Here is a 15,865-nt window from a genome sequence, read left to right on the forward strand (position 1 = left end):
GAAAGTTGATGGAAACCCTCATTATGATTCATGACATCTGTGGTGGAGCCTTTGTCTGGATCAATTTGCAGATTAATAATAGCAGTGTGTCCCATAGGAGTGATGATGATGATGATGATGATGTACTCTCTGGGAAGGATATAGGAAAAGGTGGTGAGGCCAGGTGAAAAATGAGGAATTCCTGAAAAATTACAAAGTGATGGCTGGGTGGAAAAAGAGGAGGATCATGGTTAGATGATGGTTGGGATTATTTTAAACAAGTCTCTGTGTGTCCATATTTTCAGAGATGGTTGCAGGACTTGGGTGTTCGATGTAGTATGTCAAATGAAACCCTTTCCAGCTGTCTTGTTTCCAGACTTATTTTATTTGGCTACCAGTTTCATTGATTTACTACGCCATCTTCAGGCCCCTGACCAATGCGTAGGAAGATTCCACCTCAGTTCTGGTGAAACAGGGGCCAGCAATACTGGTAGTAATAGATTTCTACTTTCTATAGCCATCACTTAACCGTCATCTGCCGATTTTTGCCAGCAGAAATCTTCTAAAACCAGTATTGCTGGGCTATGTTTTGACCAGAACTGAGGTGGAATCTTCCTACACATCGGTCAGGGCCTGAAGATGGCATAGTAAATCGCAGAAACTGGTAGCCAAATAAAGTAAGTTTGGAAACTAGGCGGCTGAAAGATGTTTCATTTGATATCCTATTTTAAACAAGATTATATGTGGAATTTTGGTTGCCTGCTGTCAGTGCGGCTGTAGTGAAGAAATCTGTGGAAGTCAAAGTAAGTCAGCACGGCACATTGGGGACCTATGAAGGTTGACAGTAGTGGGGGGGGGGGGGGGGGGTGGGGGGGAGGGGGGGAGGTGTTTGGATCAGAGTGGTAGGCTCATTTTTGCTATCGGTAATCCCAAGCAAACATGATACATAAGTAGCTGGGACAGCTTCCACAGATGGTGCTGAGAATGCTGTTCCAACTGCTGAAAGTCAGAAGTTGCTATTGCAATGATAGCATTAAGGAAACTATTTTCAATAATGAAAAATCAGTATTATCACAGGGTTGTACATTTGAGTGTCTGAGTGGTTCAACAAATGTACTTTTTCTAGAAAAAGAGCAAAAGCTTGAGAGGTAATGTGAATACTGTTTTCTGTTTGTGTTTCTATGCTCCACACATCATTCTGCTATAAATTTATCCATGTATTATGTTAAAGTCAGTTGAGACATGGTATTGCCTTTGTTCTAGGTATTAAATTACAAATTAATGAAAATCAAACCAGAGACTGACAGTCTGAGAACTTAATGTTACCAAAATTCATTAGGGAAAACTGTAGAATTATATACGGACAGAGTAGTTAGTTGATTCCTACCTTCAGAAAACAAATTTCGAAGTACTGCCAACAGATAGATTTAAAAGAAGAAAAATGTTTTTTTCTGTATTTTGGAACTGTTGGTTATGAGTCTCTCATAATATGGATTTGAACAATTTGACTTGCTAGCCAACATTCTGCAACCTATTCCTCTTTCATTCCTGAAGGAAGGAACTCACAGTTCTGAAAGATCAAAAATTATGTTAATTATGAAAATTCAAACAAATTGACTTAACATTTTGTGAACTACAGTAATGATTCGAAATGATACTAAGAGACAAACTGTTATGAATACTAACTGACTTTAATCTTACAAGTGTCCGTTTGGGGTGTTTTAGGTAATTTCCTCTAACTCTGTGTAAAAATCTCAGCTTTCTAGCTGGCAAACTTCCAATCTTCTTTTTAATAACAAAGGGCAGTATATTGACTTTTAACTAAATTGAATAATATTAAATATAGTTTATTTAGATTCTTAGAGGTTGAACATTTTGTCGCTCGAATTGGCACATGTACTGGTTCCCATGGTTAGGCTAGCGACAGGCGCGAATGTGTCACACTAAGATACAAGCGGCTGTTTCTATCACCACCAATGGCTCCAAACCTATGAGCTGTACTTCAGAGTAGTGCAATAAATGCTATTGCATATTGACTTGTGACGTTACACCCATGGTAGTGTTATAGGCCTTCTGCTGTTCCTTATCTATCTAAATGATTTAGGAGACAATCTGATCAGCCGTCTAGGTTGTCTGCAGATTATGCTGTCATTTATCGTCTAGTAAAGTCATCAAAATATCAAAACAAATTGGAAAAACAATGTGGAAAAGATATCTTTATGGTGCAAGAATTGGCAATTGACACTAAATAATGAAAATTGTAAGGTCATCTAGATGAGTGATAAAAGGAAACTTGAACTTCAGTTACATGACATATCAGTCAAATCTAAAGGCCATATATTCAACTAGATACCTAGGAATTACAAACAACTGAAACTGGAAAGAACAAACAGAAAATATTGTGAGGAAGGCCAACCAAAGACAGTGTTTTATTGGCAGAGTGCGTAGAAAATGTAACTACTAGAGATGCTGCCTACACTATGCTTGTCAATCCTCTTTTGCAGTACTGCGCGGTCTGGGATCCTTACCACATAAAATTAATGAAGTAGATCAAGAAAGTTCAAGACGAGCAGCACATTTCATATTATTGCAAAACAGGTGGCAGAGTGTCAGAATTTGGGGTGAACACCATTAAAATAAAGGCATTATTTGCTGCTGTAGAATTTTCTTATGAAATTTCAATCATCAACTTTTGCCTCTGAATGTGAAAATATTTTGTCGATGCCAACTTTCAGAGGGAGAAATTATCATCATAATAAAATAAGGGAAATCAGAAATCGCATGGAAAGATGTAAGTGTTTGTTTTTTCCACACACTGTTCGAGATTAGATTAATAGAGAATTATTTTGAAGGTGGTTTGATGAATGTTCTGCCAGGCACTTAAGTGTGATTTGCAGAGTATCTATGTAGATGTCAATTATTGAAGTAAAGGCGTTATTTGTTGTAGTAAGATTTTTTCATGACATACCAATCGCACCTTCCTCCTCTGAATGTGAAAATATTTTGTCATCGCTTACCTACACAGGAGTAAATGATTGTCATAATAAAATGAGCAAAATCGGAGATCACATGGAAAGAATTCAGTTTTGTTTTTCCGGCTTGCTGCTTGAGAGTGGAACAGTATAGAGACAGTGTGAAAGAGGCTCAATGAACACCATTGGATGACGCCATTGGAAAATTTTGCTGATGGTTTCACTGAAGAATAGCCCATGTGGAAAACTATGAACTGGCTCGGAACTAGGGCTGCTAGATCGAAAGACAGTTTGCAGAAATACGATTATCCCATATCAACAACCCTTTGTGACTGTGGAGCTCAAGACCAAGTGGGTAACGCAGTGGTCGGCACACCGGACTCGCATTTGGGAGGACAGTGCGTCAAACCCATATCCGGCCATCCTGATTGAAGTTTTCAGTGATTTCCCTAAATCACATGCAGCAAATGGCAGGATGTTTCCTTCAAAAGGACCGCTTTCCTTCTCTATCATTTCCTAATATGAGCTTGTGCTATCTTTCTAATAACCTCATTGTCAATGTGACATTAATCTCCTCCTCCTCCTCTCCCGTGGAGTTCAACAAGATGTGGAGTACTTATACCAATGTAGAATATGTCCTGCATGGTCTATCATTGATCAAGTGATGTTCGCAAGCTCTGGAGTCATTGTGATTGCCAAATATTGGCCTAAGGTTGCTTAAAATGTCATCTTCAGCTTTATTTCTTTTACTTAATATTCTTTTAATGTATACCAGTGTAGACTATGATCTGTAAGGTGTAGCACTGTCTTCAGCAATTGGTTTATAAATATTGCTGTGTATGTAGGTATGTATGTGTAAATAAATAAATAAATGTAGGTATAGATGTAGAAACTGTGTGCATATTCCGAGGCAGTCCAACTCACTGTGCAAATACCCAGACTATTTCATCCAGTACTTGAGAATAATTGGACTTAGTGACTGACAGCATATTTCACACATAACTTCAAACCTTCATGCTGGAATTTACAGGCTATAATGTCTGAATGAATGAGCGCAATGTGCCATTGTTTATGTAGGAAGCTCTGGGCGTCATAATGACACTATCCACCATATCTGATATTAGTTAGGAAAACACACAAATATTTTTTAATATTTTGGAACGTATATGAAACAAAAAAGATGTATCAAAAATGAAGAGGTCCTGCACAGATGAGGGGAAACACTGGGTTTCAACAAGAAATTAGTTCAGTCACAGTGTAACAGTCCACAGTATTTCAATAAGTGTGGCATTTCCAGCAATGAAATTTTACATTTTACAACTAACATAGTACTATGTTACTGCATAAATTATAGGTGCATTTGAAGATATTTCTAATAATGCAAATAGATTATTCCTGGAAAAAAATGTTTCACCTTGGATGACATTGATGCAGATGCAATTACCATATCATGCTGTGAATTACGGGAAGTGAACATGATGTCCCTTGACAGTTCAAATTGGAATTGATATTAATTAGATCAGAGTTTTTTCATAGTATCAAGTAGCTCACTTCTAATCCAATGTCTGCAAAATTTCAGCTCCTTCACTATACTAACTCTCAAAAAATTAAAATGTATTTGTTTCTGATTTTTCAGATTGATTTTGATCGTTGGAAGTCAGAAGATGATGTCGATGATGACACCCCAAGAGATATCAGAGGAGATTATCCAGATCTTTATGACAAATTGCAAAAAGAAGAAATAGGATACAGAAAAGGTAACCATAAAAATACTCATTTTATTTGTGTTTTCATTTTTTACCTTATCAACCCATAGGGTAAATCAAGATGGAAGGTCAGTACCTCTCTTCCTGATTTTACATTTTAGCTTTTAAAGGTGAGTATGGAGATGGATTTCTTGTAAACACTCAGTTCCTTATTGATGGAGCAGCCGTGCGTGGTACAGTGAGTGCTAAGGAACGTTATCCAACCACCATTCCAAGAAATTGAAAGAAAACTGCCACTTTGAGGTGCGAACTGTTTCTGGAGGATGAGGAATGTTTCCAGAGATGCAGGAGGGTCACCAACAGTCAGGGACTTAGTAGTTTCCCTGGGGCGCTCTTGATGGTGTCTTGTCTCTGATGAACACCATATTTGTTACCAACAAAGGTTCAAATATTGTAGCAGTTTTTCAGGTTCTTGCAATATTATCCAAGAAAAATTCTAATTTCAGTGATTCAGTTGACAGAAAAAGGTTGGCGAGATATAATGAGCTCTCTGACAATACCTTCTGCAACCTCAAAGCCATATAAAACACCTACACTGCATCTATGTATTGTGAAAGATTAAACTGATGTACTGTTTCGAACAGATTGAAGACAAAATCCTATTGATAATCAATTTAAAATTACAGCATAATCACTTTGATCAATAAGTGAGAAATAATGACAGACAAACTCAACATTTTTAAAACCTAAGTACAAAAGCTTAAAATTTCTCAGCATTGCTGAGAAAGATAAAATAATAAATGAAGTTATGAATTGTGTTGCAGGAAAGTGCCCACAGTTCCAAGACAATGAGAAGACCATATCTGAAGTGCAAAAATAAGACTGAAATTTAATGGGTTTTTCGATGAATTTAAAGATTTGTCAGAACGTGAAATTGGATGAGACATCAGTGTCAACAATGTGGAAAGGATAGATTGCTAGAGACTACATAGTGGAGGTGAGAGTCACACACAGGCACAGTGAAAAAGAATGCTTAAATCATTTGGCTTTTGGACAAAGTCCTCCTTCAAAAGTAGAAAACTCTCACCCAGTCACACAAGCACAACTCGTACACACATGGCTATTGTCATTTCCAGGTGCTGAGTACCAATCTAGAGCTTGATGACACAGTGGCCAAGTGTGTGTGTGTGTGTGTGTGTGTGTGTGTGTGTGTGTGTGTGTGTGAATTGTGCTTTTGTGAATATGTGTTTTTTCTACTTCTAAAGAGGTCATTGTCTGAAGGCCAAAAATTTCTCTTTTTCACTATTCCTGACCACAGCTCAACACCACCTCTGTCATGATTTGTAATCCATCCTTTTATACTGCTCTTATTCCATTGTGGACTTCCCATTATCATCTCTGAAGCAACAGACAATTGACTATACTACTTTTCCAGAACAGTATTCTTTTAAACTAATCATGTACCTGTACAACTCCTCATATTGTATTGACTTAACCCGAGTTACCCGAACTTTTAATTTTTTCATTTTTCCATTTCTAACCATTTTTTAGTGTTTGAAGTTGGGTTGAGTGGAAGAAGAAAATATGTACTTCAAAATTTTGTTTTCCTGATAATTTGCATATTAAAGACTTCCTTCAATATATTCTAGTGATTTTACCATTTCCCACTAGAATATTTAACTTTGAAATCTGACTAGTTGGTGGGGAGGCTTGCGTGCCTCAGCGATACGTATGACCGTACTGTAGGTGCAACCACAACGGAGGGGTATCTCTTGAGAGGCCAGACAAACATGTGGTTCCTGAAGAGGGGCAGCAGCCTTTTCAGTAGTTGCAAGGGCAACAGTCTGGATGATTGATTGATCTGGCCTTGCAACATTAACCAAAACGGCCTTGCTGTGCTGGTACTGCGAACGGCTGAAAGCAAGGGGAAACTACAGCCGTAATTTTTCCCGAGGACATGCAGCTTTACTGTATGATTAAATGATGATGGCGTCCTCTTGGGTAAAATATTCCGGAGGTAAAATAGTCCCCCATTTGGATCTCCGGGCGGGGACTACTCAGGAGGATGTCGTTATCAGGAGAAAGAAAACTGGTGTTCTACGAATCGGAGCATGGAATGTCAGATGCCTTAATTGGGCAGGTAGGTTAGAAAATTTAAAAAGGGAAATGGACAGGTTAAAGTTAGATATATTGGGAATTAGTGAAGTTCGGTGGCAGGAGGAACAAGACTTTTGGTCAGGTGAATACATGGTTATAAATACAAAATCAAATAGGGGTAATGCAGGAGTAGGTTTAATAATAAATAAAAAAATAGGAGTGCGGGTAAGCTACTACAAACAGCATAGTGAACACATTATTGTGGCCAAGATAGAGACGAAGCCCAAGCCTACTACAGTAGTACAAGTTTATATGCCAACTAGCTCTGCAGATGATGAAGAAAATGATGAAATAAAAGAAATTATTGAGATAGTGAAGAGAGACGAAAATTTAACAGTCATGGGTGACCGGAATTCGTCAGTAGGAAAAGGGAGAGAAGGAAACATAGTGGGTGAATATAGATTGGGGCTACGAAATGAAAGAGGAAGCCGTCTGGTAGAATTTTGCACAGAGCATAACTTAATCATAGCTAACACTTGGTTCCAGAATCATAAAAGAAGGTTGTATACATGGAAGAACCCTGGAGATACTAGAAGGTATCAGATAGATTATATAATGGTAAGACAGAGATTTAGGAACCAGGTTTTAAATTGTAAGACATTTCCAGGAGCAGATGTGGACTCTGACCACAATCTATTGGTTATAACCTGTAGATTAAAACTGAAGAAACTGCAAAAAGGTGGGAAGTTAAGGAGATGGGACCTGGATAAACTGACTAAACCAGAGGTTGTACAGAGTTTCAGGGAGAGCATAAGGGAACAACTGACAGGAAGGGGGGGAAAGAAATACAATAGAAGAAGAACGTGTAGCTCTGAGGGATGAAGTAGTGAAGGCAGCAGAGGATCAAGTAGGTCAAAAGACGAGGGCTAGTAGAAATCCTTGGGTACCAGAAGATATATTGAATTTAATTGATTAAAGGAGAAAATATAAAAATGCAGTAAGTGAAGCAGGCAAAAAGGAATACAAATGTCTCAAAAATGAGATCGACAGGAAGTGCAAAATTGCTAATCAGGGATGGCTAGAGGACAAATGTAAGGATGTAGAAGCTTATCTCAGTAGGGGTAAGATTAGATACTGCCTACAGGAATAGTAAAGAGACCTTTGGAGATAAGGGAACCACTTGTACGAATATTAAGAGCTCAGATGGGAACCCAGTTCTAAGCAAAGAAGGGAAGGCAGAAAGGTGTAAGGAGTATATAGAGGGTGTATTTGAGGACAATATTATGGAAATGGAAGAAGATGTAGATAAGATGAAATGGGAGATAAGATACTGCGTGAAGAGCACTGCGACAGAGCACTGAAAGACCTGACTCGAAACAAGGCCCCGGGAGTAGACAACATTCCATTAGAACTACTGACGGCCTTGGGAGAGGCAGTCATGACAAAACTCTACCAGCTGGTGAGCAAGATATATGAGACATGCGAAATACCCTCAGGCTTAAAGAAGAATATAATAATTCCAATCCCAAAGAAAGCAGGTGTTGACAGATGTGAAAATTACCAAACTATCAGTTTAATAAGTCACATCTGGAAAATACTAATGCGAATTCCTTACAGATGAATGGAAAAACTGGTAGCTGCGGACCTCGGGGAGGATCAGTTTGGATTCCGTAGAAATGTTGGAACACGTGAGGCAATACTGACCTTACGACTTATCTTAGAAGGAAGATTAAGAAAAGGCAAACCTACATTTCTAGCATTTGTAGACTTGGAGAAAGCTTTTGACAATGTTGACTGGAATACTCTCTTTCAAATTCTGAAGGTGGCAGGGGTAAAATACAGGAACGAAAGGCTATTTACAATTTGTACAGAAAGCAGATAGCAGTCATAAGAGTCGAGGGGCACGAAAGGGAAGCAGTGTTTGGGAAAGGAGTGAGACAGGATTGTAGCCTCTCCCCGATGTTATTCAATCTGTATATTGAACAAGCAATAAAGGAAACAAAAGAAAAAATTCGGAATAGGTATTAAAATTCACTACACATTAGAAAGTAATTAACAACTTGGAGCCACAATGAAAGCAAACCATTGCCTAAGTATGTCTTTGTGGCAGCTTTCAGCAATACTGTAATTTATCTCTGGTACTGCAGAAGAAACTGGAATGACTCAGATGGAAGGCAGCAGCTGCTAGGACAAAAATGAAGTGCACATTTACTAGTGTGGAAAACCAGGAGGACAACATGTCACTGTCTTTAGCTCTTGCAGATGATAAAATATCTGTCCTCCCCTTCAGGACACAGCACATTCATACCAACACACTGCTGCTTTGTCCCAAATGAGTAATAAAAGTGAGTTAAAATAATACTGATAATTATAATTAAGATGCCATTTCAGCAGCAATTAGCTACAGTATTTAGTTTACTAAATTACACAAATTGAAATACATTCTGGAATAATATTACTGTCATGAATGTTAAGAGACTACATATGCACATAATACGTAATCCTTATTTAGTTTCATCATATGTGACTAGTCGGAGCAGTTGAACGAAATGGACAGTGTCTTGAAAGGAGGATATAAGATGAACATCAACAAAAGCAAAACGAGGATAATGGAATGTAGTCAAAGTAAGTCGGGTGATGCTGAAGGAATTAGATTAGGAAATGAGACACGTAAAGTAGTAAAGGAGTTTTCCTATTTGGGGGGCAAAATAACTGATGATGATCGAAGTAGAGAGGATATAAAATTTAGACTGGCAATGGCAAAGAAAGCGTTTCTGAAGAAGAAAAATTTGTTAACATCTAGTATAGATTTAAATGTCAGGAAGTCGTTTCTGAAAGTATTTGTATGGAGTGTAGCCACGCATGGAAGTGAAACATGGACGATAAATAGTTTAGACAAGAGGAGAGTAGAAGCTTTCGAAATGTGGTGCTATAGAAGAATGCTGAAGATAAGATGGGTAGATCACATAACTAATGAGGAAGTATTGAATAGAATTGGGGAGAAGAAGGGACCTGTTGGTAGGACATGTTCTGAGGCATCAAGGGATCACAAATTTAGCATTGGAGGGCAGCGTGGAGGGTAAAAATCGTAGAGGGAGACCAAGAGATGAATACACTAAGCAGATTCAGAAGGATGTAGGTTGCAGTAGGTACTGGGAGATGAAGAAGCTAGCACAGGATAGAGTAGCATGGAGAGCTGCATCAAACCAGTCTCAGGACTGAAGACCGCAACAACAACAACATGAAAAATTCGGAGTGCTTGACTGAACGTGTTTTCATCCAGGTAACGCACAAAATGTTTGGTGCACAGCTGTAAAATTTATAATTGTGCTTGCCAAAAATATTCAGCTGCTGCAATTTACTGTGCTTTTAGGATCCTTTGTAACCACACCTCCAGAAAAAATGGCAAAACATGTTTGACAACCAATATTATATGTTTAAGTACAGTAATTTAAACAATTAACATTTCCTAATTGTGTGTTTGTGCTACTTAATAGTGACCTACATCTACGTCTACATCCATACTCCGCAAGCCACCTGGCGGTGTGTGGCAGAGGGTACCCTGAGTACCTCTATCGGTTCTCCCTTCTATTCCAGTCTCGTATTGTTCGTGGAAAGAAGGATTGTCTGTATGCCTCTGTGTGGGCTCTAATATCTCTGATTTTATTCTCATGGTCTCTTCACGAGATATACATAGGAGGGAGCAATATACTGCTTGACTCTTCGGTGAAGGTATGTTCTCGAAACTTTAACAAAAGCCCGTACCGAGCTACTGAGCGTCTCTCCTGCAGAGTCTTCCACTGGAGTTTATCTATCATCTCCGTAACGCTTTCGCGATTACTAAATGATCCTGTAACGAAGCACGCTGCTCTCCGTTGGATCTTCTCTATCTCTTCTATCAACCCTGTCTGGTACGGAACCCACACTGATGAGCAGTATTCAAGCAGTGGGCGAACAAGCGTGCTGTAACCTACTTCCATTGTTTTCGGATTGCATTTCCTTAGGATTCTTCCAGTGAATCTGTATGGCATCTGCTTTACTGACGATCAACTTTATATATGATTATTCCATTTTAAATCACTCCTAATGCGTACTCCCAGATAATTTATGGCATTAACTGCTTCCAGTTGCTGACCTGCTATTTTGTAGCTAAATGATCAGAGATCTATCTTTCTATGTATTCGCAGCACATTACACTTGTCTACATTGAGATTCAATTGCCATTCCCTGCATCATGCGTCAATTCACTGCAGATCCTCCTGCATTTCAGTACAATTTTCCACTGTTACAACCTCTCGATACACCACAGCATCATCTGCAAAAAGCCTCAGTGAACTTCCGATGTCCTCCACAAGGTCATTTATGTATATTGTGAATAGCAACGGTCCTATGACATTCCTCTGCGGCACACCTGAAATCACTCTTAGGATGTTGCTATTGGCTGACTGCATAATGTGTACTACGCTCCAAATATCTGCTATCATTGGCTAGCGAGATATTGTGATATGAACTTTGATTGACTGACAAAAACACATTGCAATCTCGATTTCAGTGCCTCTGAAGCTACCCTGCTATTTTTGGTGGGATTCATATTTATACATTCTTAATACGAAAATGCAGAATGTAATTGGTGGAATTCGTATTTCTAAATTCTTAAACTTAAAATAAGCAGTGTACACATTGCCGCATAGCAAAGATCCTTCCAAAACTCGTTTTTTTTTTAGTTTCATTTCCTAAAGTGCAGAGAAGTTCTACCCCGGTGTATAAAACCTTTACCATTCAAAGGATTGATAAGTTTTACAGCTCTGAATGAAAGAGTAGTCTCTTAACGGGGGCAAAATGTACTTTTATCTGTGACATAGGGTATTTTCATCCAGGAAAAAGTGTGTTTTTAATGGGAAAATCCGAGATTTCTTTCTTTCTCCCCCCCCCCCCCCCCCCTTTCCCCCTTGTCTGCATATATGCCATGATTTGAAGCCCATTCCACTTGAGCAAGAACCCAGTGGCTTAAACACTGTAACACAATACTTGGTAACAAATTTCAAATAGTCTACCAATTAAACAAAACTGTCAGGTGTAGTATACCTACCTATATCAAGTAATTGTAAAGCAATATTGAACAACACTAAGCAATAGTAGAGATGAATTAGGGTCTGTTTATGATAGAATAGTCATTAGAAATGATTGAAAGCCTAGGTTAAGAAACAAAACAATCCCAGCATTGAACAGGAATTTTATTTGATCCTGTAGGATTATTTGGTTTACAGTGAACATACATGTAATATAGGGAAAAAAACTGCTTCATTATCCCATAGTTCCTACCTATTCCAATATCATTGATTACAATTAACAATATTTACAAATTTAATGTGAGCAGTACTCATCAACACTGTAAAATTCCCTTTCCACCAGATAGTCTTTTAGATTCTTTGAAAACTTAGTGTCATGTACATTGTCTCACAGTTTTTTAGCCAGACTTCTTAATTTAATACCTGAGTATGGGGTCCTTTTTCAAGAATTGTCAGTCAGTGGGGTATGCTTCATATGTCATTCTTCCTCCATGTGTTGTGGGTGTGTACACTAGCACTTGTAGTCCAATCTTCCATATGTTTTGTGACACGTAGTATAGTTTTAAGTATGAACAAGGAGGAAAAAGTTAAAATGCCTAGTCTTTTGAAGCAGTTTCTGCATGTTTCAGAAGTCTTTCTTCTTAATATGATTCAGACTTTTTAAAAATGTGAACACCCTTTTTATTTCTTGAATGTTTGCGTTTTCCCACACTACCAGTCCTTACTGCAGGTATGGTTCAAAGAGTCTGTGGTATCCTGCGCACAGAAGCTGTTTATCTGCATACTCTGCTAGCTGCCTCATTATAAATATGACAGAGCTGAGTTTGTTACAAACAGAATTTATATGTTGTTTCCATTTGAGCTTGTTATCCACAGTAGTGCCTAAGAATATAGTGGATTCTACTCTTTTCCAGTATTTTTTCACCCACTTCTAATCCCATGTGCACAACTTTCTCTTTATTTCTGAACACTGCCTACATAGTCTTTTTTATGTTTATAACAAGTCTAATTTCCAGGCACCACTGAGCAGTGGTGTTTGCAGATATGTGAGTTCTTCTCAAGCTGTGTCACAGTTTGGTCATTATTCAGCATTGTCATGTCATCTGCATACAATAATATCTTCTCTTTCTTTCCAACTTCTACGAGGTGTGACGATAAAGTAATGAGACTGATTTTCTTTGCAAGATGTGGCAACCCTGCTTCTAGTCTAAGCGGCACATCAACGCAACTGCTCAGCCGTGTGTTGTGCTGTAATAAGTTAATACGGAAATGGAACCGCAGAATATTGTGCAACGGTATGCCATTGCTTTTTGCATTAAAGTGGGTGAAAATGCAACGACAACTTATGGTAAGCTTCAGAAGGCTTTTGGAGAGGAAGTTATGTCAAGAGCTCAAGTTTTTCATTGACACTAAATGTTTAGTGAAAGCAGAACGAATGTTGAAGATGAAGACTGCAGTGGATGACCATCAACCTCACGGACGGACGTCAACTTGGCCAGCGTGTGTGAACTCGTATGATCTGATTGGAGATTATCCATGAAAATGATTGCAGAAGAACTGAACATCAGTCGAGAAATGGTTCGTCTAATAATAACTGAAGATCTTGGTATGAAAAAGATTTTTGCAAAAATCGTCCCATACTGCTCTGACAGTAGAGCAATTTTTAACCTCAAAACAAATTTCAGTACTACCACAGCCACCTTATTCACCATATAACACTCCGGCGAGTTTCTACCCACTTCACTGCTTGCCCTCGAATACTATAGTTTTCCAATTTTCTTATATGTATTTCATGGTAAATAGTGTTTAATGCTTGGAGAGATCCCGTAACATTGCAGATACAACTTGTTTTTCATCTAAGGACTGTATAATATATTCTGTCAGACTGGAAGTTGCTGATTCTGTAGATCTACTCTTTCTGAAACTGTGCTGTAATAGTAGGAGAACATTGTATTTGTGCAGATAATCAACTAATCTATTATACATAAGCATTGGAACACTTGACGCAATACAGACCTTACGACTTATCTTAGAAGGAAGATTAAGGAAAGGCAAACCTACATTTCTAACATTTGTAGACTTAGAGAAAGCTTTTGACAATGTTGACTGAAATACTCTCTAGCAGGGGTAAAATACAGCGAGTGAAAGGCTATTTACAATTTGTACAGAAAGCAGATGGCAATTATAAGAGTCGAGGGGCATGAAATGGAAGCAGTGGTTGGGAAGGGAGTGAGACAGGTTTGTAGCCTCTCCCCAATGTTGTTCAATCTGTATATTGAGCAAGCAGTAAAGGAAACAAAAGAAAAATTCGGAGTAGGTATTAATATCCATGGAGAAGAAATAAAAATTTTGAGGTTCGCCAATGACATTGTGATTCTGTCAGAGACAGCAAAGGACCTGGAAGAGCAGTTGAATGGAATGGACAGTGTCTTGAAAGGAGGATATAAGATGAGCATCAACAAAAGCAAAACGAGGATAATGGAATGTAGTCAAATTAAATCGGGTGATGCTGAGGGAATTAAATTAGGAAATGAGACACTTAAAGTAGCAAAGGAGTTTTCCTATTTGGGGAGCAAAATAACTGATGATGGCCGAAGTAGAGAAGATATAAAATGTAGACTGCCAATGGCAAGAAAAGCGTTTCTGAAGAAGAGAAATTTGTTAACATCGAGTATAGATTTAAGTGTCAGGAAGTTGTTTCTGAAAGTATTTGTATGGAGTGTAGCCATGTATGGAAGTGAAACGTGGACAATAAATAGTTTGGACAAGAAGAGAATAGAAGCTTTCGAAATGTGGTGCTACAGAAGAATGCTGAAAATTAGATGGGTAGATCACATAACTAATGAGGAGGGATTGAATAGGATTGGGGAGAAGAGGAGTTTGTGGCACAACGTGACAAGAAGAAGGGACCGGTTGGTAGGACATGTTCTGAGGCATCAAGGGATCACAAAGTTAGCATTGGAGGGCAGCGTGGAGGGTAAAAATCATAGAGGGAGACCAAGAGATGAATACACTAAACAGATTCAGAAGGACGTAGGTTGAGTAAGTATTGGGAGATGAAGCAGCTTGCACAAGATAGAGTAGCATGGAGAGCTGCATCAAACCAGTCTCAGGACTGAAGACCACAACAACAACATAAGCATTTCTAGGATTTTTGAGAAACCTGATATCAGTGAAGCTGGCCTATACTTGTTGGGGCCATCCTTATCCCCTTTCTTGTACACTCGTACCACCTTGCTCATCTTCAGTTTTTCTGGGAAAACTTCCATTTCTGAAAGAGCTGTTTGGGTGAGATCATTTGCTCACTTGCTTGATTCAATATTTTGCCATCATCATTGGTTTTATTGGACTTCAGTTTCTGTATAGTTTTCGTCAGTTCATCTTTTGTGACTGGTTTCAAGAACACGGTTCTGCTTGATTTTTGTGATAACTTAGTAACCTTCTTTTTTGACTATTTCTTTCCATTTTTAAGTTCCCTACCACATTTATACAGTTATCATTGAGTATGTTAGCCCTTTCTCTACAATCTATAACAACTGTGTTGTTTATTTTCATTGACCTGATATGTTTGTTTGATCCAGCATTTTCCTGTCTTTCACCATTAAATGCATTCCAAGCTGCCTTTATCTTGTTTCTCGAGTTCATTATGGTAAGCATTAAAATTGCTTTTGATTTTACCTCTCATATTATTCTTCTATACTTATTTTGTAGCATTTTATAATTTTCAGTTTCATCCCTCCACCTCAGAGCCTGTAGCTTCCTTCTCAGTTCTATTATTTTACTGGTAATCCATTTAATATTTTTCATTTACATTCTGCATCTCTAGGGCTTCATTCCAGATTTCCCTGCTTAATATTGTTTTGGGATGTTAATCAAACAATGGAATATCCAGGAGGGAATGTAACAATATTGTGAAAGGGAAAGTTGCTATTAACTATATAGTGGAGATGCAGAGTCACAGATAGGCACAACAAAAAGAGTGCCACAAATATAGCTTTCAGCTAGTAAGTCCTTCGTCAAAATTAGACAACAAAAACACGCA

General features: G+C 38.3%; 1 protein-coding gene across 5 annotated transcripts in view; it reads left to right on the forward strand.

Annotated features, from left to right (window-relative positions):
* The window catches only part of LOC126281254 (very-long-chain (3R)-3-hydroxyacyl-CoA dehydratase), a 165,805-nt gene that overhangs the window by 112,568 nt on the left and 37,372 nt on the right, over positions 1 to 15,865 (forward strand). For all 5 annotated transcript variants that reach the window (XM_049980047.1, XM_049980048.1, XM_049980050.1 and 2 more), the window contains exon 5: positions 4,588 to 4,708. In XM_049980047.1, coding sequence (XP_049836004.1) covers positions 4,588 to 4,708 — 121 coding nt within the window. The remainder of the gene's footprint in view (positions 1 to 4,587; positions 4,709 to 15,865) is intronic.

This window comes from Schistocerca gregaria, chromosome 7 (genome assembly GCF_023897955.1).
Source record: "Schistocerca gregaria isolate iqSchGreg1 chromosome 7, iqSchGreg1.2, whole genome shotgun sequence".
NCBI classification, from domain to species: domain Eukaryota; kingdom Metazoa; phylum Arthropoda; class Insecta; order Orthoptera; family Acrididae; genus Schistocerca; species Schistocerca gregaria.